Source organism: Lipotes vexillifer, unplaced genomic scaffold (assembly GCF_000442215.2).
Source record: "Lipotes vexillifer unplaced genomic scaffold, Lipotes_vexillifer_v1.1 scaffold469, whole genome shotgun sequence".
Taxonomy (NCBI): domain Eukaryota; kingdom Metazoa; phylum Chordata; class Mammalia; order Artiodactyla; family Lipotidae; genus Lipotes; species Lipotes vexillifer.
In genome coordinates this window covers 1,045,590-1,071,954 of record NW_006788006.1, presented here as the reverse complement: position 1 = coordinate 1,071,954, position 26,365 = coordinate 1,045,590, and the positions used below count along the sequence as shown (strand labels likewise).

Genomic DNA, 26,365 nt, shown 5'->3' with positions numbered 1-26,365 from the left:
GGGATGGTGAGGCTATGGGGGTCCAATCCAAAGACCCTCCTTAGGAAGTGTCTGGCACCCAGTGGCCACTAAGCAGATGGGAACTATTCTATGGTTATTAACCTCAGGATGGTGTGACACCACCTCTCCCAGCCTGTTTTCTTGGCTGCAAAATGGGGACTTAGAATTCTCTCTTCACTGGCTTTGGGAGGCATTAGAGATATCAAATGTGTAAAAATAAATGGTGGGGTTTGGTGATTTCTCAAAAAGTTAAACATAGAGTTACCCCATGACCCAGTAATTCCACTCCTAGATATAGACCCAAAAGAATTGAAAACTGTACTCAAACAAGTGCATGTACAGGCATGTTCATAACAGCACTATTCACAGTAGCCAAAAGTGGAAACAATCAAAATGCCCATCAAATGATGACTGGATAAACAAAATATCAAATATCTATAGATTAGAATATTATTCAGCCATAAAAAGGAATGAAGCCCTGACACACGCTACAACGTGGATGAAACTCAAAAAGCATTACGCTGAGTGAAAGAAACCAGACACAAAAGGTCACATAATGTATGATTCCATTTATATGAAATGTCCAGAGTAGGTAATTCTTAGAGACAGGAAGCAGATTGGTGGTTACCAGAGGCTGGGGAGTTGCAAGGAAGAGGAAACGGAGAGTGATTACTTAATCAGTATGAGGTTTCCGTCTAGGGTGATGAAAACGTTCTGGAAATAGATAGAGATGATAGTTATACAAGATTGTGAATGTACTAAATGCCACTGAATTGTTCACTTTGAAATGATTAATATTATGGTACATGAATTTCACCTCAATAATAAATAAATTGGATATAAATGGTGGGAAGCAGGTTGATGTGATTTCATATCACCCATACACTTGCTACAAGCATAAGATAGATACGTTATTATTCCCATTTTAGAGATAGAAAAATCAAGGCACAGAGAGAGGAGGTGCTCCACCCAGGGAGTGGGGAAGTCTGAATTGGACCTGGGGTCTCTCTGACCTCAAGCAGTTTCCAGTCCTCTGCCTGGGAGCCATGCAGGTGATAGATACCCACAGTGAGATCATCACCCTGGAAACACAGGTGACTCAGCAAGAAGGCAAACAGAAGAACCCAGGATATTGGCTAGCTTGACCTGGTTCTTTTCCTCTGGCCCAGGAGATCCAAGCCAGGGAGACTCAGAGCTAAGGGTCTGTCCTTTGTTCAGGCAGAAAACCTTCTGTTATTGTCACCTTTCTGTTCCCAGTCCTGGGCTGAATACCCCAAGAAGACTCATCCCTGGGGCCAGCACTCAAGGAGCTCCTAGTCTGGAGAGTATGGAGTTTGACATAGACACTCACAGACTCTTGGTGTCAGGGCTGAACCAGAGAAAGGACTCTGGAGCTGGGAAGAGAAAGCCTGAGGAGAAGGGAAGGCTTCCTCGATACTGGGGATGGGTTTTGAAGTATGTATAGGAGTCCACTGGGTTGAATGAAAAAGTTTGTATTTTACACACTCACATACTTTACTAGGGAAAATGCAAAGTGATATGAGCCCTGGAGAGGGGAAATTAGTAAATATCTGGCAAAATTGTACAGGTATTTATCCACTTAGAGGAATATATCCCAATGGTTTTCTTGCAAAAATAAGAAAAGATGAATGAACAAGGTTATTCATAGCAGCACCATTTAAACTGTCAAAAGACTGGAAATGTCCATATGTCCAACAGTAGGGAATGGTTGAATAAACAAATTGTGGCACAGCCACATGATGGAGTACTATGTAGCTGTAAAATGGAATGAGGAAGAGCCCCGTATACTAGTGTGGAAAGATCTCCAGGAAACAGTGTTAAATGGAAAAACAGCAAAATGGAATCTATCTATCTATATATATACATATATATATATATATATATACACATATACATATATATACATATATATATATATATATACACATATACATGTATATATATATATATGTGTGTGTATGTATACATATATGGAGAGAGAGAGAGAGAGTAAACCATGGAAAAAAATTGTAAATTGCTATCTGAGAGGAAGGGAAAGAACATGATGGAGGGTACTGGAATAGAAGCTAGATGTCTCTCTATAGATCTTATTCTGTAGATTTGACTTTGGGACCATTTAAGTATTTACATAATTCTAAAATAATATTAGATTTAATAAATAATTTCCTCACTTCACACCCATTAAGACAGCTAATATAAAAAAAGAAAATAACAGGGCTTCCCTGGTAGCGCAGTGGTTGAGAGTCCACCTGCCGAGGCAGGAGACACGGTTTCATGCCCCGGTCCGGGAAGATCCCACATGCCGCGGAGCAGCTGGACCCGTAAGCCATGGCCGCTGAGCCTGCGCATCCAGAGCCTGTGCTCCGCAATAGGAGAGCCCACAGCAGTGAGAGGCCCGCTTACGCAAAAAAAAAAGAAAAAGAAAAAGAAAATAACAAATGTTGGTGAGGATGTGGAGAACTTGGAAACCTGTGCACTGTTGATAGAATGTAAAATGGTACAGCCACTATGGAAAACAGTATGGGGGTTCCTCAAAAAAGTAAACATACAATTACCACATAATCCAGCAATTCCACTTCTAGGTGTATACTCAAAAGAAGTGAAAGCAGGAACTTAAATAGATATTTGTACACACATGTTCATAACAGAACTATTCACAATAGTCATAAGTGGAAACAACCCAAATGTCCATCAAAACCAAGTGTGGTGTATCCATACAATGGAATATTATTCAGCCTTAAAATGGAAGGAAATGGTGGCACATGCTACAACAGTGATGAACCTTAAAGACACTTTGCTAAGTGAAATAAGCCCGTCACAAAAGACAAATATTATATTCCACTTATATGTGGAATCTATAAAATAATAAAGTGAATCTATATACAAAACAGAAACTAACTCACAGACATAGAAAATAAACTTATGGTTACCAAAGGGGAATGGGGAAAGAAAATAGAATGGTGAGTGCCAAGGGCTGAGGGAAACTGGAATGGGGAGTTAGTGTTTAATGGGGACAGAATTTCAGTTGGGGAAGATGAAAAATTTCTGGAGATGGATGTGGTGGTGATGGTTGTACAACAATGTGAATGTACTTAATGCCACTGAACTGTATACTTAGAAATGGTTAAAATTGTAAAATCTATGTTATGTATGTTTAACCACAATAAAAAAAGGTAAAGTGGCATTACCTTATTTGAATGACCCAGTTAGTCTAAGTTGCATTTGTTATAGTACAATATTCAGAGATATTTTTCAATGGGGGTGGTGGAATAGTGAGGTGAATTTTTCAATAATCCTAACAGTTATTATAATAATATAAATACTGTTATTTGAGATGTTTTCTAATCCCACATTGTTTCTAGTCACATAATTATAATGCACAATCTTATCATGAGGTGTTGTTTTTATGGCTTTACGGTTTTAAAAAAATAAAAACTTTCTGTCCTCAAAAGAAATTTCCTAAAAATCAAAAGGTTAGGGACAAAGCTACAAAATGAAGCTATTTCAAGAGACATTATGGGGCAATAATTTGATGGCACACTCCCAATGGGATATACCCAAAAGACAAAAAAACAAACAAAACCAGAAAAATAGTCTTAAATGGATTTTCAACAATCACATTGTTTAAGGTACTGTTGTTATGTTATTCTGAGATGATATGTGTGTATTGTCGGGGGCTGGGGCCAGTAGGGAAGACTTGACTTGGACTAGTACCCCAGATGCAGAAATAACAAATGACTGTGAGTCTGAACTCATCCAGGACATGGAGTCTGGCCGTAATAGATTATCCTGTGGGCTGACCCTCTGCTGGGGAGGCTGGGGCAGTCAGGTGGATGAGGAGAAATGACTCTACTTATTGAATGCTTTCCACACGCTGGCATGGTCCTAAGCATTTTGCCTGTTATCTCCTTGTTTAACTCTCACAAAAACCCTATGAGTTTGGTACTATTCTCCCATTTCAGAGATGGACAAAATGAGGGCTCAAGACTAAGGCTCTTTCTCTAGCTAGCAAGAAACAGTGTGAGAATAGGAATCTGGGTGGGATGGCTCAGCAGGGGTCACCAAACTTTATTTAAAGGCCACATGAATCCAAACAAAATGAAACCACTACCCAGAAAGGTATCTGCACCCCATGTTCATTGATGCATTATTTACAATAGCCAAGACAGGGAAACAACCTAAGTGCCTCTCAATGGATAAAGAAAAGGTGACATAGATAGATGGATAGATAGGTAGATATAAATATAAATATACAATTCAGCCATTAAAAAATAAGGAAGTCCTGCCATTCGCAACAACCTGAATGGACGTTGATGGCATTATGCTATGTAAAATAAGTCAGACAGAGAAAGACAAATACTGTATGGTCTCGCTTACATGTGGAATTTAAAAAAGAAAAAAAAAACATATAGAAACAGAGTAGAATGGTGGTTGCCAAGGGCTGGGGATGGGGGAAATGGGGAGATGCTGGTCAAAGGGTACAGACTTTCAGTTATAAGATAAATAAGTTCTGAGAATCTATTATACAGCATGGTGACTATAGTCAACAATTTTGTATACTTCAAAGTTGCTAAGAGAGTACATCTTAAAGTTCTCACCACACACACACACACACAAAAAATATGTGAAGTAAGTTGATGGATGTGTTAACTACTCTTATTGTGGTAATCATTTTGCAATACATTCATATAACAAATCATCACGTTGCACACCTTAAACTTATACAATGTTATATGTCAATTATATCTCAATAAAGCGGGAGGTGGGGGATGCACATAGTATTTTCAACTTTTCAGGACAAGTGGTCTCCATCACAATGACTCAACTCTGCCGTTAGAGCATAAAAATAATCATAGACAATATGTAAACAAATGGGAGAGGATGTGTCCCAATAAACTTTCATTTTACATAAACAAATTGTGCTACATCCATAGAATGGAATATTACTCAGCCATATAAAGGAATGACTCATAATAAAATGCATTGATTCATGCTACAATATGAATGAAACTTGAAAACTTTATGCTCAACGAAAAAAAAGCCAGACACAGAAAGTCACATATTGTTTGATTCCATTTGTATGAAATGCCCAGAATAGGTAAATCCACAGAGACAGAAAGCAGACTGGCAATTGCCAGGGGCTGGTAGATGACAGAAGGTAACTGCTAATGGGTACAGGGTTTTATTTTGGGGTGATGAAAATTTTGGAACTAGATTAGATATAGGTGATGGTTGTACAAAATTGTAAATGTACTAAGTGCCACAGAATTGTACACTTTTAAATGGTTCACTTTAAGTTAGGTGAATTTCACCTTGAAAAAAAAACAAAAAACAAAAAAAATTGTTTACAAAACAGTTAGTCAATCCATAGGCTGTGGTTTGCCCAGTCTTGCTTTAAAACATCTCTTCAATGTGGCACATATATACAGTGGAATATTACATCTCTTCACAAAACCCAGAGCTGAATTTTAAAATGTAGGCATATACAAAACATGGAAACAACCTAAATGTCCATCGACAGATGAATGGATAAAGAAGATGTGGTACATGTATACAATGGAATACTACTCAGCCATAAAAAGGAATGAAATAATCCATTTGCAGCAACATGGATATGACTAGAGATTATCATACTAAGTGAAGTAAGTCAGAAAGAGAAAGACAAATACCATATGATATCACTTATGTGTGGAATCTAAAATATGGCACAAATAACCTATCTACAATACAGAAACAGACTCAGACATAGAGAACAGACTTGTGGTTGCCAAGGGGGATGGGGGTGGGGGAGGAAAGGACTGGGAGTTTGGGATTAGCAAATGTAAATTGTTATATATAGGATGAATAAACAAGGTCCTACTGTATAGCACTGGGAACTATATTCAGCATCCTGTCATAAATCATAATGGAAAAGAATATTTTAAAAAAGAACATCTCAGGACTTCCCTGGTGTTCCAGTGGTTAAGACTCCGCACTTCCACTGCAGGGGACACAGGTTCAATCCCTGGTCAGGGAAATAGGATCCCACATGCCATAAGGTGTGGCCAAAAAAAAAAAGTCTCTATGTGTATAACTGAGTCACTTTGCTGTACAGCAGAGATTGGCACGACATTGTGAATCAACTATATTTCAATTTTAAAAGTTAAATTAAAAAAATGTAGGCATATAAAATCTTATCTCAGAGACCTGCACATAAGTTTTTATTATTATTATCAGGGTCTTCATTATTATTATCATTACTGTTACCAAAATGAATGTTATTAACTCTGATCTTGGCCCCAAGCCCAGCCCTGCCCCGCTCCAAGTTCCTTTTCCTCTGGTCTCTGGCCTCGATCCCAGCTTCACTTCAGATCCAGAGGCCAGGGTTCTGTCTCTCTGTGCCAATGCTACCTCCATTAGAGATGGCCCCAGGCCCTGGGTACTCTTCTGAGACCCCTGGTCTGTCTGCAGCCTGGAGGGGCCTTGACATATCCTGGCAGTGGGCCTCATGAAGTGGGAGGGAAGCAGGGGCAGGGAATGACTCATCATGGGAATCCCAGCCTTTGTGCTGCCTCCCAGGCCCAGCCAAGACCAGGTGCGTTGGTGTGTGGGTGTCTGCATGTGTGTGTTTCAGAGCCTAACCTCAAATTGACCCCACATCCTCAATCGGGTCTATGGTGTATTCAACAGTCACTCCCTGCTACCCATCTGATCCCTGACCTGTGGTGGGCATTTCTGGGCATCCCAAGAGAATTCAACATCTCCTAGTCTGGGGGAGATGGAACCAGACAGAGAAACTCTTGACCTTGTATGGACAGGTCTGGGTCAAAGGTAGGAATCCTGGGCTAGGGAGCCAGAATGGGAGAAGTGGGGAACCAGGGGTAATCAAGGAGCCTTCCTGAAGGAAGGGTCCTACCTGAGAAGGTCACAAATCCCAGATAGACCCTGAGGGAAATGTTGGCTGGCCATGACATGTCCCTGACTCCAATACAACCCAGCTCCTACCACAAACTTCAAGCTTGAAACGGGTATCAAGGCTGCCCATCTGGCTGGCCCAAGAATTACTGGGTGTGAAGTTGCTCTGTAGCCAGTCTGCAAACACTTGCCCAGCATGAAGAGTCATAATTACTCTGACCCTGACCTAGCCACAGGATAGTGAAAACATGCACTGGGCTTGGAGCCTTCCCCAGGTTCTAGCTATGTGACCTTGCACAAGTTACTTAACATCTCTGAGCTCACCCTCCTGCTGGGTAAAATGAACATAAATTGGCAGTTAAATAAAATTGTAAGGGTCTCTCCACAGCCACAATCAGTGGGAGAATCAGAGAGACAAACCCAAGGTCCATGATGCCACATCAAGGTCATTCCCAGACCAAGCAGACATTAGGTGAGGATCTCATGTGACAGTTACCCCGCAACATCCGGGGGTCTACTCCCTGGTGGATGTAGGGCCTGGATGAAGTTAAAGCAAGGGAGGCACAAAGACAGGATCAGAATTCCTGATGTTGCCTTTCACTTCTGGCTCCAATATGTCTAAGCACAGCACTGCCCCTGACCCTGTCTTTTTTAAAATGTTGATATTTTGTTCATCGTGGATTTTTTTTTGCATTTCTTTTAGTCTTTTAAAACATTGTGCTAGAACATTATTTATCTTGATGGCTGAGATTTTCGGCACCACCTTAAATTTTACACCCTCAGTCTCCTCACTCTAGTCCTGCACCGGATGGACACACAGCCCACATCTTCCACGTGGTTCTATCCGGCAGAGCCCCTGACCCCAAATCCTCAGAAACTGGGGCATGGAGAAGGAGATTTCCTCAGAATCTCCTGGGGAGCAGCCTCTATTCATCCTCCTCTCTTAGCATCTAACTCTGTGAGCCCCTACTGTGTGCCCCGCTTTGTGCTAGGCCATGCTGAGTGCCCAATATCTAAGTAGGTCCCCTGGGGAATCCCAGGCCTGGCTTGGCCCGGGCATTCCCAGGCCCGCCCAAGGCCCGCCCTGTGCTGAGTGCCCAGCCCGGTGGGTCTCCTGGAAATTCCCCAGGCTAGTTTCGAGATGGGAGGCCAACAGTGAAGTAATTTACACGGCAGCCCCAGCCATGATGAGCCCATCCCACCTGATGCTGGATAAAGAGGAGGAGGGCTCTCTTCAGCAGGGCTTGGCCACAGGCACCAGAGGAAGAGGGAGGACCCCCTCACTGCCAACCCAGGTAAGCCCAGAAGTCCGCTCCGGGGACAAAGCCAGGGTCCCAAACACCCCAGCCCAATTCCTGCTCTCAGCTACCTCTGGTAGCTTGGGATCCGGAGCTGGAACGAAATGAGAGATGACATCTTCAGGTCCCCCTATGCTACTTCAAGAAAAACAATCCTCAGCCCCTGCACTCATCCTCTGCCTGAGGCTAAAGTGCTGGCATCAAAGAAGGCAGGCCTCTCCTTCTCTCCTCACCCTCATCACAGCCAGTCTTACCTGTCGGGCAGGCACCTGAGAGTCCCCTCTGGTGGCCAGAAGCAGCTACAGAACGATCACCATAGGAAGGGTCGATTGCTGCATTAGCCTCAGTTTACCTCTCCTGGGGAATGGGCAGAGTTTGCTGGAATCTGAACTACCTAGTTTCCAGGCCACTGCTGCAGTGCGCTTGGCTTACTGACCATTGACCTCACCCTGGGAGGAACAGGATAGGATGGGGGAAGCCCCTGACACCCAGATGACGTTGAGCCAGGGCACTCTGTACCCACGCCACCACTGCCTCCCGCCCACAGCTCTGCAAGTGGCAGCCGTGTCATTCACCGCTGGACTTTGACAGTAGCCAAAGGCACTCTCAGTTCTCCATGCTTGTCTCCTTCCAGCTCTGCCGAAGTCTCCACTGAGGTAAACTGGATACTTCCCCTGGAAACTGGAAGCCCACAATGGTGGTCCAGGGTATCCTATGGATCCTGTACGGATTGCTGCTGCAGCCGGAGCCAGGCACAGGTGGGTCAAAAGGCAGAGGCCTGAGGCCAGGACTCTTATTTCAGCAGAAGTATACTGCTGCCCCTCTGTGTCCAGCCCTGTACAGGGTGAGGCTAGATCCAGGAGGCCCCAGTCTCAAGGGGAACACAGATGCTCCCAGCCCCATAGGATCAGGGCAAGGGTTGGGGGAAGAAACTGGGGCCAAAAGAGCAAAAATCAGGAAGGCTTCCTGCAGGAGGGGACATAGATCTAGGACAGGAAGAAGAAGAATTTTACTTGGTGGTGAAGCAGGAAAGGACATTTTAGGCAGAGAGAAGAGCAAAGTTATAGAGGAATCACTGAGTGAACTGTCTGGAACCTGAATTCCAGCAGTGAGCAGAGTGTAAGGATTAAGACTTCCTGTGTTCAAATCCTGCCTCTGCCACTTCCTAGCTATGTGATCTTAGGTAGATAATTTAACCTCTCCACGCTCATAGGGTCCTTGTGAAGATGAACTGGCTTGTTATATAAGTCACCTAGAATGGTGCCTGGCACATAGTAAAGGTTTAATTATTCAACAACCCACCCCAGCTCTGAGTCCCAGACTTCTAAGTTCCAAGTTCAGCCATAGATATTTCTCCCACAAGGCACAGGCCCACCCTCCCCTGGACATCCTTTGAGACACCTTTCCCTCTAAAATTCCCCAAACTCCAATCCATCATGAAAAATGGTCCATCTTTCCCTCAAAATATCTGGGGACTCTGCCCACTCTTGTCCATCACAGCGTCACCATCCCGGCTTCAGCCACCTTCATTGCTTAGCTCCAAACTCTCTCCCCTTTTCTACTCTGGTCCCCCCAAAATCTATTCTCCACACGGCACTCAAAGGAGCAATCAGAATTCCAACCTGGCCATGTATCTCTCCTGCTCATGAACCTGCCATGGCTCCCCAGTGCTCGCTGATAGTCTAAGCTCCTTAACCTGTTGTCTGTGCCTCAGTTTCCTCACCTACACAAGGACAATGTCAGACATCATAAGGTTGTCCAACGAAGAGCTGGGAGAAGATGTAGATGTAGCATTGAGAAGATGTAGAAACAGCAGGGGGTGGCTCAGTAACAGGTGGTGCTGGGCTGCTGGGCTAATGCCATCCCTCCTCCTGCAGCGACCCTGCCCCTGCTCATGAACTCTGTCATCCAGGCACTGGCTGAGCTCGAGCAAAAGGTACCAGCCACCGAGGCTGGCCACACTGCCTCTGCATGGCTGCTGTCAACCCAGGACTCTTGTGCCCACAACCCTCTCCATCACTTCTTGCTGGAGGAACAGAGTCTCAAGACCACCACGATGGATCCTCCTTCACTGAGCCCAGAGCTTCAAGGCCTGACTGTGGAGGTGGCGAGACATGGTGTGTGGGACGGGAAGGAATGTGGGGTGGTGCTGGCATCCGATGGCTCAACCGTGGCTGTGGAGCCTCTTCTGGCAGGGCTGGAGGCAGGGCTGCAGGGGAACAGGGTCGTAAACCTGCCCTTAGACAGCACGGTCACCCCTCCAGATGCTGGAGTCACCTTTCCAGACATTGGAGCCACGGTTCCTGATGTAAGAGCCACGTCCCCAGGACTCAGGGATACCTCTTCAGATGTCACCTGGGCAGATGTTGGAGCTGTGTCTCCAAATGTTACAGCCACAGATCTAGATGTCCAAGTCACCTCTCCAGATGTCCAAGCCTCCTCAGCAGATACCAAAGCCAAGTTCCCAACCACTGTGGACAGCCTCCTAGTGGTCACCCTGGCCAGAGACCTGGGCCTGAACTTCCTCCAGGGCCCTCAGACCTGGAGCCATTCACTGGGAACTGAGGGTTGCTGGGACCAGCTCTCTCTTCCCCGGACCTTCACGCTCCTGGACCCTGAAGCATCAACCCTCACCACGGCCTTCCTCAATGGTGCCCTCGATGGGGCCCTCCTTGGAGACTACCTGAGCCGGTCCCCTGAGCCCCGGCCACCCCTCAGCCACCTGCTGAGCCAGTACTATGGAGCCGGGGTAGCGGGAGACCCAGGATTTCGCAGCAACTTCCGACGGCAGAACGGAGCTGCTCTGACTCCAACTCCCATTCTGACCCAGCAGGTATGGGGGGCCCTCATCCTGCTACAGAGGCTGGAGCCAGCACACCCTCAGCTTCAGGGTATGAGCCAAGAACAGCTGGCACAGGTGGCCACCCACGCTACCAACGAGTTCACTGAGGCCTTTCTAGGTGAGAAGGGCCCCCACCCCCTGTAATGCTCCTTCTCACATATACAGACATTCTCAGTGCCAGACAGGTCAGGAGGATCTAGGACTTGGGGATTCCAGAGGGGGCAATAAGGGCTTTGGCTGGGAGGCCAACAGGACTAGGATGCTGTTAGATTTAGTTAAGTTAGATCCCAATGGGGGCCAGTGTGGTGTGAGACTGAACTGTCCCCAAATCTGGGAGGAGACTGAAGGGATGATCCTTATATGCGCTCTTAGTGTGGGAGGAGGCGACAGGCAGAGAAACGCTTGCTTACTCCCGTGCTGGACTCTCTTCCTCTCAGGGTGTCCAGCCATCCACCCACGTTGCCGCTGGGGCGCGGCCCCGTACCAGGGCCACCCGACGCCGCTGCAGCTGCCGCTCGGGTTCTTGTATGTACACCACACATACGTACCCGCGTCACCCTGCACGCACTTTGAGCGCTGCGCCGCCGACATGCGCTCTATGCAGCGCTTCCACCAGCATACTCGCGGCTGGGACGACATAGGCTACAGGTGGGCGGCAACCTGCAAGTCTCTGGCAGGGCGGACCAAGTGGTGGTGCAGTGTAGAGCCTGGGGGCGCAGAGCCTGACTAAGGGGGCGGGGTTTGGACCTGAGCAAAGCTGGCAAGGAGTTTAGGGTGGGTGGAGCCAATGTGGAGAGGGGCGCGGCCTAGACTAGGGTCCGGGCCTTAACAGGGACCAGAAATAGCTCAACAGTGGGATTCCTGAGTTTGGGGTGGGAACTAGGAAAGGAGTCCGGACTTGGGAGAGGAGCAGGACCTGTGGTAGGGGCTAAGTCTGGGACGGGGCAGTGATGGGATATGACCTAAGACAGAAAAGGGCTCTGAATTGGGCAGGAGTTGGACTTGAGACAATGGGGAGGTAGCTGGGTAGAAAGAAATGGGGCCAATGTTGGGGGCAGATCCAGAGAAACGGGACGGTTTCTGGGGTGGCATTAGGTGGGGGAGTGGGACACGGCTGGACGGGGTAGAGTCAGCGCTACCGGGCGGGACTTGGGGTGGCGGCGGCCCTTGGCACAGGTGCGGAAACGGGTGGAGGGCCAGATGAGAGCCGGGGCCTCACACCAAGTGGTGCATGCTTCCCTTTCTCCTCGCAGTTTCGTGGTGGGCTCAGACGGCTACGTGTACGAGGGCCGCGGCTGGCACTGGGTGGGTGCGCACACACTCAGCCACAACTCCCGCGGCTTCGGCGTGGCCTTGATAGGCAACTACACTGCGGAGCTGCCCGCAGAGGCCGCGCTGCGCGCGGTGCGCGACGAGCTCCCGCGCTGCGCTGTGCGCGCCGGCTTCCTGCGGCCAGGCTACACGCTGCTCGGCCACCGCCAGCTCGTGCGCACTGACTGCCCTGGTGACGCGCTCTTCAACCTGCTGCGCACCTGGCCGCACTTCGACAAGGTGAGTCCCCGACGCCTGCACTATCTCGGCCTGAGGCCCATCTGTCCGTCCACACAAGCTCAGCACGGCCCCTGATCCCTGCCTGCTTGCCTAACCTCAGCAGGCCCCTCACTCCTTCCTGTAACCCTGTGCCCACACAGCCTCAGCCAGGACCCTGAACCCCCTTGCAGCTCGTCTATTCAGGCAATCTAGACTCAGACTCCAGTCATTCTGCTTGCAATATAGCCTACCCACCCTGCCCCTCTGCCTGCACAACCTCATCCCAGCCACCCAAACTTGCCCTCATCCCAAAACCCCGCCCCCACCCATCCACACAACACTGACCCAGACTGTGACCCTCTACAGAAAACCCTTTTACCTGCACAGCTTCTGTCCAGCCCCTAACCTAGTATTGCAATCCTCTGCTCAGACAATCTCAGAGTCTCAGAGAGACAATCCTCTCCTGAGGATGCTTGCTCAGCCCCAGCCTTCCTGACCCTTGATGACAACTCTTATGCTGGAGCAATCCAGGCCCAGTCAGCACAACCTCAGCCTGATGACTGCACCCCAGCCTCTGCTCATGATCACGAAAACACCTCTATAACATCCCTGTGCTATCTAGCTCTACCTTCAAGCTACCACTCCATTTCATTTGGCTGGCCTGCAGTTGGCATTGTACCTGCCCCCTCACTTTGGGCCCCTGTCCTCTTACTGTCTAGGGTGCCACCATGAGGAAGGCAGACCCAGCCCCATGACCCCTCATCCACCCCACCACCAAACCTCACACTCCCTTGTCTTTTTTAGAATGTGAAACCAAGAACTGCCAGGAGGGCCTCTAGGAGATCCAGGAGGGCCTCTAGGTGATCCAGTAGGAGGCCACCTCCAACGATTCTGCTAGCCACAGACCTCCAATAAAGAGACCATGGGAAGAAAGCCTGTGTCCATGCATCATCTGCGTTTGCACATTCTGTCTTAGTTTAGGGTTGCCCAGAAGCAGGCCCTGGGACAAGAATCCTTGTCGATAAGTAGTCGTCTGAGCAGTGATCCCAGGACATATCAGCTGGGGAATAAGGAAGCGACACAGGGAAGGGAAGGCAGCTGGGAAAGGGTGCTTTATCAGGCATGTGGCTATGGGAGGCACGTGGAACTCAATCCCACCAGGGACCTTTGGGGGATAGTGTAGGTCACACACCACAGAGTCATCCCACTCAAAGGGCAAGGCAGCTGGAGTACTGGTCCTCCAACTTCCATAGTCATTGGCTGAGGGCTGCTCCCAGGGCAGTGTTAATGTGCTGGCACTTTGGGACTGCTTGTTGCATGGGCAGTGTGGACTCCACCTGTCAGAGAAAGTCCGCCAGCAAAAATGCAGGGAGTTGGGAGTGGGGCCAGTATGCAGTGAAGGGGTACAGGCTCAGAGATATGGTGGAACACAGGAAGACTCTACCTGTATGTGCAGTGAGTGGACTGAGTGTGGTAAGAATGAGGTGGGCATAGCTAAGGTACGTGCGCCTGCAAGAACATGTCCAGCACCAGGAAAAGGATTTTTGACCCTCGCTGAAGACCCTCTTGCTCAGGACAGGTTGTAGAATGCTCAAGGCCCAGTGCAAAATGAAAATGCAGGCCCTGTCCAAAAAGTTAAATCAAGTGCAATGCAGAGCCCTTCTGAGCCCGGTGACTGCACAGGTCACATGCTCATGAAGGCAGTCCTACCCATCCCACCCTGTGGATTCTGGCCACCCTTGCCTTTGCACAAGCCGTTCCTTCTACCTGGAATGTTCTTCCCATGACCAGTTCCTTCTCATGCTCAGCCCTCCTGGATTTTTCCAGCTCAAAGTGCATCACTTCTGCTCAGCCTCTACTCCAGTCTGTCTATTTTCTTCCAAGTCCTCACCAGCTAGAAATGTCCTGCATCCATGTTAAAGATTGGTCTCTCTCGCTGTACTGTGAGCTCCAGGAAGGCAGGAACCAAGTTTATTTTGTTCCTTGTAGCTTTTCCAGTACCCAGCGCATAGTAGGCATTCAGGAAATATTTGCTGAATAAACAAAGTGTCCCATTATAAACCTTCTGAAACTGATGTTATCATCTTGTACAAATCAGGAAACCAAGGCTCTGAGAGAGGAAATGACTTGCCTGAGGTCACACAGTAAGAGAAGGACCAGCTGGCACTCAAACCCACTCTGGGGCCAGTGGGCCAGGATTCTACTGACTCTCAAGTTATCTCACTTATTACTCAGAACAGCATTTGGCTGCCTCTTTTTTCAAGTAAATACTTATTGTGGTATAATAGAGATATAAGAAAGGGCACCAAAATGTGTGGTTAATGAATTTTCACAACAGAACATACCCATGTAATCAACACCCAGCTCAAGAAATAGAACAGGTTAGATTTATATTGTGTGAATTTCACCTCAATTTTAAAAAAAAAAAAAAAAAGACCACCATGATGCGCTACCAGAAGCCTCCATTGTGCTTCCTCACCTCCCCAGTTTCTAGCCCTTCCAAAGGAAACCAATATCCTGAATTGTTAAAAAGAGCTTTGCCTGCTTTGGAACTTCATGTAAATGGAACCACACAGTGTTTACTCTTCATTGTTTGGGTTTTTTTGCTCAGTATTGTTTGTGATTCATCTGAGTTCAATCCTTCTTATTGATACATAATATCCCACTATGTAAAGAGACCGCAATTTATTCATTCTACAGTAGATGCACACTTGGGTTGTTTTCTGTTTGGGGCTATTATGAATAGCGCTGGTGGGCATGTCTATTGGGTGTATACCTAGCAGTGGAACTGCTTGCTGGGTCAGAGGAGTAGGGTGTGGTCAATGTTCATAGGTCACAACAGTTTTCCAACTTGGATGAATCAGTCTACACTCTGACCAGCAGTGGATGAGAGTTCCAGCATTTAGTCAGCATGTGCCCGTTTTGCAGAGAAGGCCACTGAGGCTCAGAGAGGGGCATGTGCTGCCTCCTGGTCAGTGAGAGATTCTTAGTCCTGCTCTGTCACCTCCTTTCCTCTTGCATCCTGCCCCCACTGTGCCCTCCCAGCTTGGCTGTGGGGTGGGGTGGGACAGACAGGGTCACGTGGAGTTGCGTTCAGCGGGAGGAAGCCAGGCAGGGTGCAGACGGCTGCTGATTCTGGGGCTGGTCAGGAAATCAAGGTAAGAGAGGGAGTGCATATGGCCCCCAAGGGGGTTCTCTGGGGGCAGAGCTGAGAGTAGGGAGGGGGCCAAAATGAAGACAACATGTGGGCAGACACTGGGTAGAATTGTCACCCTATCATCCCCCAGGAGAATCTCTGCCATGGACCCACCTTCGCCGAGCCTGGCTTTCCAAACCCAGCCAGCAGCCCCATCGCCGCTAACCTCCTACCACTGGCACTTAGGAGGTTGTGGGGAGAAGGGGGCTGGAGGGTTCCGCTGGGGCCGCCTTGCAGGATGGGGGAGGGCGCTGAGCCACCAGGAGCCCACAGTCAGCAGCCAGCCGGCCCCTCGCTCGCTGTTTCGCCGTGTCCTCTCTGCGCCCCCCAAGGAGTCGCGCTCGAGCCGCCTCCGAATATCCAAGACCCTCTGGGGAAGGCATAAGAGCCCACCGCTGGAGTCAGAACCAGAGCCAGAGACCTCAGGTACATGGCTCCCCCACCCAGGCTGGGAGGCCCGGATGCTTGGGTTTTGTCTGCCTCTGGAGCATCAGCCTTACAGACACAGGAAGTTGTGGGGAGTGCGAAAGCCCGACAGGAAGTGGCTGGGGCCCGGCTGGCTGCCCTCTTCTCTCTTTCCCCCTTACCCAGAGCCTGGGCATGGTGGGAGTGGCTATGGACCTGTGAGCTGGGGGTCCAGCCCTGGGAAGGGACAGGGAATAGACTGATGGTAGCACCGTCCAGATGCCAAATGGCTCTTGGCCCCAGTAGGTCTCTCCTCATATTCAATGGCCCAGGCTTATTCTCTCCTGCCTGGATACCCATCTCTGCTGCCTTCTGCTCTCCTGCCCTGCAGCCTCCATGTCTTAGTTTCTTCACTTCCTTGAGCCTCAGCTTCCCCATAAGTTAAATGGGAATCATGATTCCTACCTTGAAGGATATATTATTTCATTCGTTCGTCCATTCATTCAAACAGAGGTCTGTGAGCATTTACTATGTTCTAGGCCCACCCTGATTTAGACACTGAGGACACAGCAGTGAACAAAACAGACGAACAGACGAAACTGCCTGCCCTGTGGAGCTCATAGTGTAGTGGGTGTGACAGACAGTAAACAAGTAAACAAGAAAATGACAGATGGGGTTAAGTGTCACACAGAGGGATCTAGAAGAGTAAAGGATATCATGAGGATTGGAGCTCATGAACGTAATGCTGGTCTAGGACTCAGCACATTTTATGTGATCCGTTAACAAGTGGGAGTCATCATTTATTCCCCTGGTGGTAAAACAATAGGACAGACAGGTAATCTGGGCGGCCTGATCCAGCCCTCCTATTCCCGGAAGCTCATTTGATTCTCATCATTCGTATTCCCATTTTGCAGAGGCATCCCTTCAGCCCCCTCCACGGTATCAGGTATTGCCCAGGCCATACGATCCAGTGAGAGTTCTCTAACAAGCAGACCTCCTCCTCCCCTACTCAAACACCTCCCATGGCTCCTTATACCTCCAGGATAAAACCCCAGCTCTTCTAACTGACACCCACAGCCCTGCACTAATCTCTTCCTGAACCTTCCCCTCCAGCCTCCAAGCCCTCCAAGCCCTTCTCACCCCTCCCTTTATTTCCCTGGGCCAGGCCATGTGCCACCTCCCAGGCTTTGCTCAAGCCATTCATGCCACAATCTTCTCCATCTTTGTCAAAACCAATCTGCTATTCAAGACCCATTGCAGGGGACTTCCCTGGTGGTCCAGTGGTTAAGACTCCGCGCTTCCACTGCAGGGGGCTCAGGTTCTATCCCTAGTTGGGGAACTAAGATCCCACATGCCACGCAGCATGGCCAAAAAATTAGAGGAAAAAAAAAAAAAAAAGACCCATTGTAAACTTACTCTCTCTGGAAGGCCTTCTTACTGCACCTCTCCCAACCCTTCCCTTCTTCTGTTCCTTTCTCAAACTTTGAACACTTTTCCCTTTAGACTTGTTATTTATGTAAGGAACCAAGGCTGCTGTCCCGTTTTTTAACCTCTCGGACCTGCCTACTGTCTTGGTTAAGAGAAGAATGCCTGTATGTACATGACCCTTGAGTATGGGCTCTGTTAGTGCCAGCCAGGCCCTGGAACAAAGGCTTAGTTTCCTTGAAGGAAACTCTGAAAAGGAAAGAAGGAAAATTAGCAAGTAACGTTATTTCCATTTTCAGTGCATTTCTCACAGTGAGAACAGACCACCACAAGGCTGAACCCTCTTGGAAGATCTGTTGCAACCATTATCTTTGTTCTTTATTTATCATGCATTTAAAATGAGATGCAGAAGCATTTAACATACTTTGTAAATATGGACCTCTTAAAGTTAAAATTTCATTGGAAATGCTTTCAATTCAGCAACATCTTAGCTATTTGTTAGTTCTTTTGTGTTGTCTTATCAGAGTTTAATGGATACAGTTCCATAGTTGTTGATGTGTTTGTGTGTATGCTCGATTTGTGTAAAGATGGTACTAAGTCAATTAAAAGACAGAGAGAGAGAAGAATGCTTGTATCCGAAGCCCAGCTCAATGACTCACAAGCTGTGTGACCCTGGGCAAGTCACTCAATTTCTATGTGTTTTCAGTTTCCTCCTTGGTAAAATGGGTGCTATAATATCCCATCGAATGGCTTTTGGAGGATTAAATGAGAAGTGTGTGAAACAGTAAACACAGTATACGGGGCACATAGTCGGTGGGGCTGTGTCCACCACCCATCACCATCCATGGTTAGTGGGGACAAGGCCCAGAGAGGGGTGGTGGCTTGTCCAAGACCTGACATGGCTGGTGGGTGGGTTGGGAAGAGGGGGCACTTAGGAGGGAACCCTTGATGAGCCTTGGTGAGTGGAGAGGTTGTTCTGAGAGAGAAGAAAGGACTCCCACGTCCCCAGCACCTCCTCCTCTACCCAGAGCCTGAGCCGGAGCTGGAGCCCCCTGCCCCACAGATCCCAGAGGCCCCCCCACCCGACGTGCCCATCTGGAACATCGAGGCCTTCACCCTACTTGATGGGAGGCTGGTGCTGCTTGGGGGTGAGGAGGAGGTAAGAGGGGGCACCTGGGCAAGGGGAGGGAAGGAGAGGAATGAAGAGAGACAGAACAGTGGTAACGGCGGGGGATGAGGGGGCATAACAGAAAGGCGTCTGCCTCTCCCTCTGTCTGTCTGCCCGCCTCTCCTTTCTGACCACCCACTCTTGTTGGGGGACAGCGTCCTTGCAGGCCCCGGGTGGGGAGCGCTAGTTCCGAGGGCAGCATCCAGGTGGCCTTGGGGAACCTCAGGGATCCAGGTAAGCTTGAGAGATGGGGGCTGGGGATTTGGGAGCCTCTCAAGGTGGGGCAGAATCCACGATGATCCCACCCCCCCAACCTTCCACCCCTGACCACCCACAGATCGGATCTCTGGAAAGACTGAGCCAGAGGCTGCTGGCCCCAATGAGGTCCACAACATTCGGGTAAGTGGGGGGTGGAGGGGAGAGCAAAGACTTTCCGACCTTCAGAGGTGAAAGGGGGACTCTTCCTGGGTGATCTTAGGCAGGTCACTGACCCTCTCAGGATCATAGTGTCCATATCTGTCAAATGGAGCCAGAAAGAGAAGCTCCTTCTTGGGGCTGTTTATGAAAAGTCCATAGAGAATGTAGGAAAGCATACGATTGGTGCTTTAGAAATGGGAGCTGTTGATTGTCTTTAATATTCCTGCTAATATAGCCTGAGGTTGTGATCCCTCAAGACCAACAGATCTTCCAGGACACCCTGGGGGGAAGGGAGCTGAGGAGGGAACACAGGGTTCTGCCCAGCTGACATCCCCCTCCCCACAGGGGCTGCTCAAGCGGCTGAAAGAGAAGAAAAAGGCCAAATCGGAGCTAGGAGCCAATGCTTCCCCAGATGGGTAAGGGTCTCTGGGGAGCTGGAGGGGCTGGGATTCAACATTGCCCCTCCCCACCCCCGCCTATAATTCTGACTTTCACCAAATATTCCCTGTGGCCCTCTGTGTCCTGCCCCATGTTGGGCAATGCTGGGGCCACTGAAAGACCCTTAGCATTGAGCCAGCCCTCTGTTGAATGGTGGGGGCAGAGTCTGACACAATAACTCTAAAACTGCAGCTGAGTCAACACCTTGGTCTGGGAGTGTCAGGGAAGGGACACTTGAGCTGAGATCTGAAGGATAGATGGAAGTTAACTAGGCCGAAAGGGTCAGGAAAAGCATTCCAGGCAGAGGGAACAGCAAGTGCAAAAGTCAAGAGGACAGATGAAGTGACAAAAACAAGGCCAGTGTGACTGGAGTTCAGACAGTGAATTAAGTGTCAAAAGTGAATTAAGTGTCAACAGTGAATTAAGTGCCCAATTTAGGTTAAAGTCCCTCCTGGCTTCCACCCTTCTGGCTGTAAGGGGTAGTTGGGGTGGGGGAGGGGTAGTGGGTAGGAATGACAGTTTGTTCATGTGCGCCTTCACCAGAACCCCCAGTGCTCTGGGCTCTCGGGAATCGCTGGCCAAGATTTCGGAACTGGACCTGGGCGCCGAGCGGGACGTGCGGGTCTGGCCACTGCACCCCAGCCTCCTGGAGGAGCCCCACTGCTTCCAGGTACGTGCAGGCAACTCTCCACCTCGCCTGACCCTTTGGCTCCACCCTTGGTCTCAACCGCACGCTGGATGCCCCTCCTCAACAGGTAACGTGGGCGGGCGGGAGCCGCTGCTTCTCCTGTCGCTCGGCTGCTGAGAGAGACCGCTGGATAGAGGACATTCGTCGCCACTTCCAGCCTATTCAGGTCGGTAGTGCGCAAGGTCGGACCTGGAGACCCCTCCCACAGCCCGGGCCCCGCCCCTTCCACCCACCCCAAATCCCACTCGCCCCAAAACTTTGCCCCTTGGACACACCTGCCCCCCTACACTTTTGCAGCCACTCCGAGATCCTCCCCCCGCTTGCATCTATTACCAGCCCCTTGCACAGCTCGGATTGTATTCAATCCGAGCCCTATTTGCACCCCAGGCAGTCTCCAAGTCCCCACCCCGCGGCTACTTCTCCATGCCCTAGAGCCCTGATCTCTCCGGGAGAGCCCAGAAAAGCTAGAGGGTTTCCGCATAGCCATCTTGGCCACCCCCGTGGCCTCACTGTCTTCCCCCAGGGGCCCAGCGACCCCCTGGGAGCACGGGCCCCATTCTTCACCTCTGGTGCCCAATGTGGAGCACAGACGCCACGCTCCCGCCCCTACTCCGGTTCGCAGGACAACATTGAGCGGGAAGAGACGTGGCTGAGCGTGTGGGTGCACGAAGTGAAGGGGCTGCCCCGGGCGGCGGCGGGGGCGCCAGGAGTGCGCGCGGAGCTGTGGCTGGACGGCGCACTGCTGGCTCGCACAACTCCGAGGGCTGGCCCGGGCCAGCTCTTCTGGGCGGAACGCTTCCACTTTGAGGCGCTGCCGCCCGCGCGTCGCCTGTCGTTGCGGCTACGCGGAGCGGGCCCGGGGGACGCGGTGCTGGGCCGCGTGGCCTTGGCGTTGGAAGAGTTAGGCGTCCCCCGCGCGCCCGCCGCGGGCCTGGAGCGCTGGTTCCCGCTTCTCGGGGCGCCAGCGGGCGCGGCGCTGCGGGCACGAATCCGGGCGCGGCGCCTGCGCGTGCTGCCCTCTGAACGCTACAAAGAGCTGGCTGAGTTCCTCACTTTCCACTACGCGCGCCTCTGCGGGGCGCTCGAGCTCGCGCTGTCCGCTCAGGCCAAGGAAGAGCTGGCGGCTGCCATGGTGCGCGTGCTGCGGGCCACCGGCCGGGCTCAGGTGCGGCGCTGCGACGGGACGAACCCGGGTGACCAGGGGCTGACCGATCGCGCTCTCCAGGGGGGAGTTGGTGGGGACAATACCAGAGTGGCACTTTCGAGGGGCTGGGCAGCTTGAGGGGCGGGGGCTGAGCTGAGCCTCTGCACTGCGAGGCCCAAGTTTGCGCTTGGAGGGGTGGAGGTTCCGGCCTGTTAAGAGCCCCAGCAACGAGGGCTGGGCCTGGGCAGCATCTATGAGGAGTGGGCCTGTGCCCCAGGGGTGAGGGACCCGCCAAGGGCAGGGATTCCCCCGACTCAGTCTGCGCCCAACGCACTGTAACCCCACTATGCCCAGGCACTGGTGACAGACCTGGGCACCGCGGAGCTGGCACGCAGTGGAGGCCGTGAGGCTCTTCTGTTCCGGGAAAACACATTGGCCACCAAGGCCATCGATGAGTACATGAAGCTGGTAGCACAGGATTACCTCCAAAAGACGCTGGGTAAGCAGAGTGGGGCAGGAGTCAGAGGCCTAGCTGAGCCGGCTAGGGCACCCCAGGGGAGATCTGAGAATCCTTGAGTAACTTGGATTCTGGTAGTGGGTGGTGCCCTGGGGATGCTCAGATCCTAGAAGGAACCAGGGGTTCCCCAAGATTTTAGGTGCCTCCAGAGTAATTTGGAGATAGAATTGGAGGCTGGGTGCTGTGGGTTGTGGTGGTCATGGGCTGGCCCCTCTCTGGCTGTGCTGGACTGCAGGACAGGTCGTGCGGCGTCTCTGTGCCTCCACTGAGGACTGTGAGGTGAACCCCAGCAAGTGCCCGGCCTCAGAGCTGCCCCAGCACCAGATCAGACTGCGAAACAGCTGCAAGGAGGTCTTTGAGAGCATCATCCACTCTTACGAGTGAGAATCAGGGCCCCAGAACCCAAGCCTAACCCTGCCTCTTAGCCACTGTGCTAACCCTGACCCTCAGTTAGGGTTTCCAGATAAAATACAGGATGCCCAGTTAAATGTGATACCATATTTGGGACATGCTTACACTAAAAAAAAGTGTTCATTTTTAAAATCTGAAATTCAAGTTTAACTGTTTATCCTAAAGTTTTATTTGCTAAATTTGGCAACCCATTCCCAATATCATGCTACCTAACCCCAAGTAACCTGGGACCAAATTCTTTGTCTTCTAAACTACAGGTGACCCCATACCTTAATTCCATACCACCTGACCCCAATTAACATAGGATCTCACTCCTATGACCTCTGATTCCAGTAATGGCATACCCCCAATTCCATGATCCCTGACCTTAAGTAACACTGTGTCCCAAATCCCATGTAACTGGGATTCCTAGGATTCTAATTCCTTGACCTCTGACCCTAGGTTAACCTGTATGCCTAATCCCATGCCATCTAGGATATCAATCTCATGATTTCTGAACCTAGGTGACCCTGTAACCCCAATCCCATCCTATTTCATGTCATGTCTGGCACCCCAATTTCATGTCCAGTCATAGCTACATCTCAAGCTCATGGCCTCCATCCTCATGTGAACCTGTACCCCCAAATCTAAGATTACTGACTCCAGAAGTCACCACGATAACTACACCACAGACAAACCCTGACCCTAAATGGACCTATAACCCCAAGCATCATTATCCCCAATGTCTTCAATCCTGACCCAGAATGCCGGTGTCTCCTGACACCTGACCTTAGCACTTTGATCATCCATGAACTTTATGCCCATATCCTCCCATTCTGACCATTGTCTTTTCTGCCCCAGCTGGTTCCCAGCAGAGCTGGGCACCGTGTTCTCAGGCTGGCGAGAAGCATGCAAGGCACGTGGCTCTGAGGCACTGGGGTACCGACTAGTGTGTGCCTCTCTCTTCCTGCGGCTCCTGTGTCCTGCCATTCTTTCACCCAGCCTCTTTGGCCTAGCGCCAGAGCACCCGGCACCTGGCCCAGCCCGCACCCTCACACTGATCGCCAAGGTCATCCAGAACCTCGCCAACCATGCTCCGTAAGTCCTGGGAGGCTGGGAGGCCATGCTGGGGCCGTGGGGGTAGCAGATGCCTGACCTGACCCACCCAGTTGGGCCTTGACCTAGGTTTGGTGAGAAGGAGGCCTACATGAGCTTCATGAATAGCTTCCTGGAGGATCATGGACCTGCCATGCAACGCTTCCTGGACCAAGTGGCTATGGTGGATGTGCACACAGCACCCAGTGGTTACCAGGGCAGCAGTGACCTGGCCCTCCAGCTGGCAGTCCTGCATGCCCAGCTCTGTACCATCTTTGCTGAACTTGACCAGGTGTGGCCTGAGCCCAAAGCCCAGAATATGAGGCAGGGAGGCAAGAGAGTAGGGAGCCTCTGGTCCTGGAGAGCTTGTTCAGCATCCTCCCTGCATTGCTTTACCAGGCAACCCGTGACAGCCTGGAACCACTGCCCACCATCCTGAGTGCCATCGAGGAGGGCCGACCTGTACCTGTGTCTGTGCCAATGCGTCTTGCACCACCTCCGGCTCAGGTCCATTCCAGGTAGCCTACCTGCCTCAAGTCTGATCCAGTTCTGATGGGTAGGAGCAGGGGAAGGGCCAAAGGCATCACAGGGTCAAACTGTGGTCAGAGGCTGGGGACAGGATCATCTCAGGGGTCAGGGAGAGTCTCACCGTACAGTCAGAGGGCGGGCACAGGGTCAGATTGGAATCTGAGGTGGGGATTAAGCATTGCAGAGATCAGGGAGAGGTCACCTCTGGGGTCAGAGAGAAAGTGACATTGTGGTCAGCAATGAGGGGCAGGTTTCAGTGAGAGGTTGTGGATAGGGTCAAATCAGGGGTCAGAGTGGGTCAGATGGATGTTAAGTCACATCATCAAGGGTCAGGGACAGGTTCATATTGCAAACAGGTCGGGCCCAGGGTCAGATGGGGTCAAGGGTTATGGGCAGAGTCATTTTGGAGGTCAGAAGTCAGGGACTATGTTCTTTCAGGAGGCTGAGACAGGGTGAGTTTAAGGTCAGAGGTTGGGGACAAGACGGAGTCAGATTGGGAAGGAAGAGGGTACAGTTGTGAGCAGCGGTCAAGCTCAGGCAAACTGGAAGCAGAGGTTACAGAGAGGCTCAAGTCAAGGGTAACACTGTGTCAGAGTTCAGGGACGAGGCTAGAAAGAAATCAGAGGTTAGATTGAGGTTGTGTCAAAGGTCATAGAAGGGACAGTATTGTCAGAAGTCCGGGACAGGATCAGAAGTCAAAATGTGATCCCTTCAGCAATAGGGTCACATAGAAGTAAAAGATCAGGGGTGGGGTTATTTCTGGTCAGAGGTAGAGATGCGGTCCGCTCAGGAACCGGTGGAGCGCCTGAGCTCCCCCATTCCACCCCCAGCATCTCTGCAGGAGAGAAGCCTGGCTTTCTGGCCCCCCGAGACCTCCCCAAGCATACCCCTCTCATCTCCAAGAGCCAGTCCCTGCGCAGCGTTCACGGCGCAGGTAGTTGGGCCCGGCCACGGCCGGACGAGGAGCAGCCCCCGCGGCTGCCTCGGCCGGTGCAGCGCACGCAGAGCGTCCCGGCTGGCCGCCCCGCTCGCCACCGCCCGTCTGCAGGGCCGCGGCCGCGACCCAAAGGCTCCCTACGCACGGGACCCGTGCCCCGCGGCCGGCCCTGGACCGGAACCTCAGCATCGCTGCCGCGGAAGCCGTCGGTTCCCTGGCAGCGCCAGCTGGACCAGCCACGGGACAGAGACCAAACGCTGGGCCGGCGGCTGCTCGGGCCGGTGCAGCGCACGCAGAGCGTCCCGGCTGGCCGCCCCGCTCGCCACCGCCCGTCTGCAGGGCCGCGGCCGCGACCCAAAGGCTCCCTACGCACGGGACCCGTGCCCCGCGGCCGGCCCTGGACCGGAACCTCAGCATCGCTGCCGCGGAAGCCGTCGGTTCCCTGGCAGCGCCAGCTGGACCAGCCACGGGACAGAGACCAAACGCTGGGCACCCACCGACCCATGGGCAAGGTGAGGTACAGCCCAGGTCCGCCCGCACACAGAGTGGGGAGACAGGATTGGAAAAAGACTGAAAGATGGGCAGGTCTCGGTTCAAATACCGAGCTTGCTGTGCTGTGTGACCCAGACCTAACCCAACCCTCTCTGAGCCTCAGTTTCCTCTTCTGTACAATTAGGGCATCGTTCCCCAATAGGCAGGGCGGTGAGGAGGCAGAGCACAGGGTACAGGGAGGTCAGGGTCCTTGGGGAGAAGGGGCGGGGACGATGGCTCAGGTTACAGCTGCTCCCTCCCCACAGATGACGGAGCTGCAGTACGAGGTGGCCGCCCTGCGCCAGGATCAGAAGGCGCTGTCCGGCCTCGTGGAGTCACTCGGCACCCACATCCGGGCCTTGAGCGAGCAGCAGGAGCAGCTTCGGAGCCAGCTTCAGAACCTGGCTACCAGGCTCCGAGAAGGGTAAGCCCCGCCCTCCCCATTAGCTCCGCCCCCAGGTGGGCTTTCTATTAAAGAGATCGGCTCAGGCCCCGCCTCCCAGTCAGTCCCACCCAAATCATGCCTGTCACGGCCACGCCCCCTCTTCAAGACCCGCCCCAACACACCCAAGGCCCGCCTCTTGAGCTCCACCCGCCCCAAGTCCCTGGGAGGTCCTCTCGTCCAGTCCCTCAGTCAGCTTCTCCCACACAGATTGGGAGAGACCCACTATCTCTTAGTCTGGGCATTCCCCCATCCCGCTCATGACCCAGCTCAGGACTAGCCAAGACCCGCCTCCAACGGTTGGCTGGTTTGTCCTTTCATCCCAGACGGTCCAGGCTCTAATTCAGCAGCCCCTTCTTCAGACTGATCTAGGCCCCACCCCCCAGCCTGGACAAACCCCGCCTCCATTCCAAGCTTCGCCCCCGAGTCCCTGACTCTCCTACCAAGAGCTGGAGGGAT

The 26,365-nt window shown here is 51.4% G+C and overlaps 2 protein-coding genes across 2 annotated transcripts in view; both read left to right on the top strand.

The window, feature by feature from the left end:
• The first annotated feature begins 8,889 nt into the window (after positions 1–8,889).
• Positions 8,890–13,500, top strand: PGLYRP2 (peptidoglycan recognition protein 2). The gene is given in 5 exon segments (XM_007460973.1): positions 8,890–8,971; positions 10,091–11,173; positions 11,493–11,703; positions 12,309–12,606; positions 13,390–13,500. Coding segments are annotated over 5 exon segments (1,767 nt in total). The 5' UTR covers positions 8,890–8,907.
• A 2,190-nt stretch (positions 13,501–15,690) lies between these two features.
• The window catches only part of RASAL3 (RAS protein activator like 3), an 11,025-nt gene continuing 350 nt past the window's right edge, over positions 15,691–26,365 (top strand). Inside the window, exons 1-18 of the mRNA XM_007460972.1 lie at positions 15,691–15,743; positions 15,873–16,207; positions 18,474–18,485; positions 18,640–18,770; positions 18,935–19,013; positions 19,117–19,178; positions 19,542–19,612; positions 20,178–20,304; positions 20,390–20,488; positions 20,945–21,487; positions 21,821–21,965; positions 22,219–22,363; positions 23,235–23,471; positions 23,559–23,760; positions 23,868–23,986; positions 24,827–25,065; positions 25,294–25,445; positions 25,731–25,888. Of these exons, the coding sequence (XP_007461034.1) occupies positions 15,886–16,207; positions 18,474–18,485; positions 18,640–18,770; positions 18,935–19,013; positions 19,117–19,178; positions 19,542–19,612; positions 20,178–20,304; positions 20,390–20,488; positions 20,945–21,487; positions 21,821–21,965; positions 22,219–22,363; positions 23,235–23,471; positions 23,559–23,760; positions 23,868–23,986; positions 24,827–25,065; positions 25,294–25,445; positions 25,731–25,888 (2,843 nt within the window). The 5' untranslated portion in view covers positions 15,691–15,743; positions 15,873–15,885. The remainder of the gene's footprint in view (positions 15,744–15,872; positions 16,208–18,473; positions 18,486–18,639; positions 18,771–18,934; positions 19,014–19,116; positions 19,179–19,541; positions 19,613–20,177; positions 20,305–20,389; positions 20,489–20,944; positions 21,488–21,820; positions 21,966–22,218; positions 22,364–23,234; positions 23,472–23,558; positions 23,761–23,867; positions 23,987–24,826; positions 25,066–25,293; positions 25,446–25,730; positions 25,889–26,365) is intronic.